This window comes from Psittacula echo (assembly GCF_963264785.1).
Source record: "Psittacula echo genome assembly, chromosome: 11".
Classification (NCBI taxonomy): Eukaryota; Metazoa; Chordata; class Aves; order Psittaciformes; family Psittacidae; genus Psittacula; species Psittacula echo.
The window spans coordinates 10,495,977-10,499,198 of record NC_137746.1 but is presented as its reverse complement, the minus strand read 5'-3'; the positions used below and the strand labels follow the sequence as shown (position 1 = coordinate 10,499,198).

The window sequence follows — 3,222 nt, the reverse complement described above, 5'->3', positions numbered from 1 at the left end:
GGAAAGAAGGAAGGAAGGTAATTACCGGGGTGAACCGGTGGAAGGGGGAGCCGGGAGCTGCAGGAGGCTCCCCGCCCTGTTCCCGCCGGCAGCACAGCCATCGTACGAAATACTGGAGACCCCCTCTCTGTGGAAATGGCCGCCAGGCTAGTGACCTCCGCCGGGATGCTGCATTGAACTGTCCTCACCCCCACCCGTAGCCTGGGTATGTCCCGAGACCGGCTTGCAGGCGCAGCCGGTGCCCCTTCATCACCGGCGCCGGGATCTCGCCGGTGGCCGTGGTCCACGGAGGGGAGCGGAGCAGGGGCGGCTCTACCAGGCTCGGATGCCGTGTAACGTGGAGATCCCCGCGTTTCCCTGCGGGATGGGTGTCTGCACAGAATTCAAGTCCCCTACGCTGAAGTTCATGAAGTTGTTGCCGGCCGCCGAGGGCTGCATGGTCTGCATGGACGGGTAGTTGCAGTTGTAGTTGGCGTTGCAGGCGGGGCTGTTGTAGTTGGTGTACGCGGGGTAGGCGTTGTAGCTATAGGGGTTAATGCTGACATTGTACGGCGAACTGTAGGGAGAAGACTCCCCCAGGCAGGGCTTCCCATCGCGGACCAGCACCGGCACCGCTATCCGCCGTGGGGGAGGGATGCCCACCATTTCGAGGGTCTGATCCTGTCTCTGCCTTTTGCATTTATACCTTCGATTCTGGAACCAAATTTTCACCTGGGTGGAGGTGAGCTTTAGGACGTTCGCTAGATGGTCTCTCTCGGGAGCCGAGAGGTATTTCTGCTGCTTGAACCTTCTCTCCAGTTCGTAGACTTGGGCTTGAGAAAAGAGGACGCGAGGTTTCCTCCTTTTCCTCTGTCTGGGGCGCTCGGGATCTTCCAGGTCTCTTTTCTCCTGCTCCAGGCTCTTGTGCAGAGAACACAGTTCTGCAGGAAAATAAACGGGCAAAGGAAAAAGGAGAAGGGGGAAAAGTGTGCAGAAAAAAACCATAAAGCAACGTGCAGTAAACAGCCTACACCACGACTGAGCCCCGGCTCTTTCCCAGCAATTGCCGGCCTCGATGCGCCTCGGCCCCTCAGGCCGCGGCCACCGGCCCTGCCGCACTCTTTAAGTACCTCTTTAGCAATTTTCCATCGATCTTTGTTCGTTTGTTTGTCTGTTTGAAAAGGATGCTCCGTGCACTGATTTTAGTCGCAACTGCCTCTGCCATAGCCTGAATTTATCGCGGTTGGTCTTTGTACTGCATCCCACCCTGACCCACGGGCGTACAGTCAGTCGGGCGAATTAGGAAATAGATTTGTTGCCTAATATCTGGACTCGAGGCCTCATGTATCATCATGCAGCCTTGCCGGGCCCGTCGGGCAGCCGGCACGGCAGCGGCCCCAGCCACAGCCACCGTCGGGGACCTTGGGGGAGGCCTCCGGGCCGGTTCAGGGGACGCTGCCCGAGGTGGCTTTGCCCGCTCCTGCACCACGGCCTGGGGGGGAGATGAAGATGCTCTTCCTCCCTTCCGCAGCCTCGCTCTGTCCCGGGAGCTCCAGGCTGGGGATCCCCTTCCCCCCGCCCTCCCTCTTTCTCAGCTCGGCCAGCACCGACGTTCTTTACCTTTCTTGTCTGCCTTGGCCTCCTTGGCTGAGTCCATCTCCACGTAGCTCTTAACGTAGTAGGAGCCGGGGAAGGTGGTTTTGGCCGCCTCGGGCATCTCCTCCCTCGGGCCGGGTAGGGCTGGGGTTTCGGCACCGAACGCCTCTTGCTTGAAGGTGGCCAGCATGCAGGACGGGGAGGCCATCGAGGAGAGCTCCATGGAAGCCAGGCCACTCTGATGCTGTTCCAGGTTCAAAATATCCTTGACCGAGAAGGGCGTCGTTGTCACAGGGCTAGGAAACATTGCGGAGGAAAGCGGGGCACCGGCCGGAGCTCAGGGTCATGGAAAGGGAGATGAGAAGCAGCCAACCTGGAGCAGTGGTGGAGCGTGGGCTCACGGAGGGGGCACATAGCATTCCAGCGAGTAGCCTTGATTTGTGCACTGAAGGCAGGTAGGACCAGACCATAAGGGAAGGGAAGGAGGGACTAGGCAGTTTTTGGGTGACTTTAGCTTTCTATTGGCCAACATTGCAGTGATGGTATGAGAGATGCAAAGTTCCATGTCACCTAATATAGTAATACATCTCAAAAACATCTTCACTCATTTAAAGGGGCGGCACTGTATTTATCCGGCTTTTCCCGGCTGAGTTTGTTGATCCATTAAAATAAAAGAGGAATCCAGAATGGCCTAATGTGTACAAAGCCACTATCTGATGCCATCTATCATACAGTCAGATTAAATAAACAGGCCGGGAGGAAGCCATCAACCAAATATGTGCTGATTTCATCTTTTTAAGCGAGGAAATGGAGGTTTCGATTTTACTGTTCTGCAATATCCGATCGCAGGAACTAGAAACGGGAGTTCACTGTTGTGTGGAGCGTGCTTAAGTTTTATGTAGATATTCTGAAGCAGCGCCTGCAAATTCTGGCTGATAGGAGAGAGACCCTAAATAGGCGGGGGTTCCCCCACTTCGTAATCCTTTCACATAAACCCCCAGCACGGTCTAGGAAAGAAGAAAAAACAACGTAAACCCGCAGTTTGAAGGTGGCGTAAAATATATAGGGGCTCTGGAGAGCAAGTCAAAGCAACCGGCCGCTGGGCTGCGGCCGGGAGCGGGGGTGAGTCCTAGTGCGGCCGTGTCCCGCAGGATCCCCGGGGAGAAGTGGGACCTCAGTGACTTAACGCGTTTGTAGTCGCTAACATAAACGTTAGCGACAAAGTCTCAGGTTGAGAAGGGGCGTTACAGTGCTTTCTGGCTTCGGGGGGCGAGGAGCAATATAAGCATATAAAATCAATCTCCTCCAGCGTTCCACTGCCCGGCCTCGGGAGGCGAGGAACCGTCTCGTCTCCTCCGAGCCCCGGCGCAGCCGAGGGCCGGGAGCAGAGCGGAGAAGCCTCGCGACACTGCGATGAGTTGCGGGGTCTCTCGGCAGTGTCCTGCTCGAGTTCGTCCTCCCCCGGCAGACGGAAGAAACCCTCCGAGGAGAGAGAAAAGGCGGCACCTGCCCGCTCTGGGCTGCTCCTTCCTGATGGTACCTGCTACTACTCCCTTCCCCACTTCCCCCTTTGTGACTCGGGCTCCTTTTTGGGCGATTCAGTGCAGGATATTTTGGGGGGCGATGCTGTGGCTTTCTCCCTTTCCC

General features: G+C 56.8%; 1 protein-coding gene across 1 annotated transcript; it reads right to left on the bottom strand.

Moving 5' to 3' along the window:
- Window positions 1-312: 312 nt before the first annotated feature.
- Window positions 313-1,882, bottom strand: NKX2-5 (NK2 homeobox 5; the record flags this gene model as incomplete). Its single annotated transcript, XM_080627358.1, has 2 exons — window positions 313-920; window positions 1,600-1,882. The coding sequence occupies 2 exons, from the start codon at window positions 1,880-1,882 to the stop codon at window positions 313-315; spliced, it is 891 nt and encodes a 296-aa protein (XP_080483484.1).
- Window positions 1,883-3,222: the final 1,340 nt, after the last annotated feature.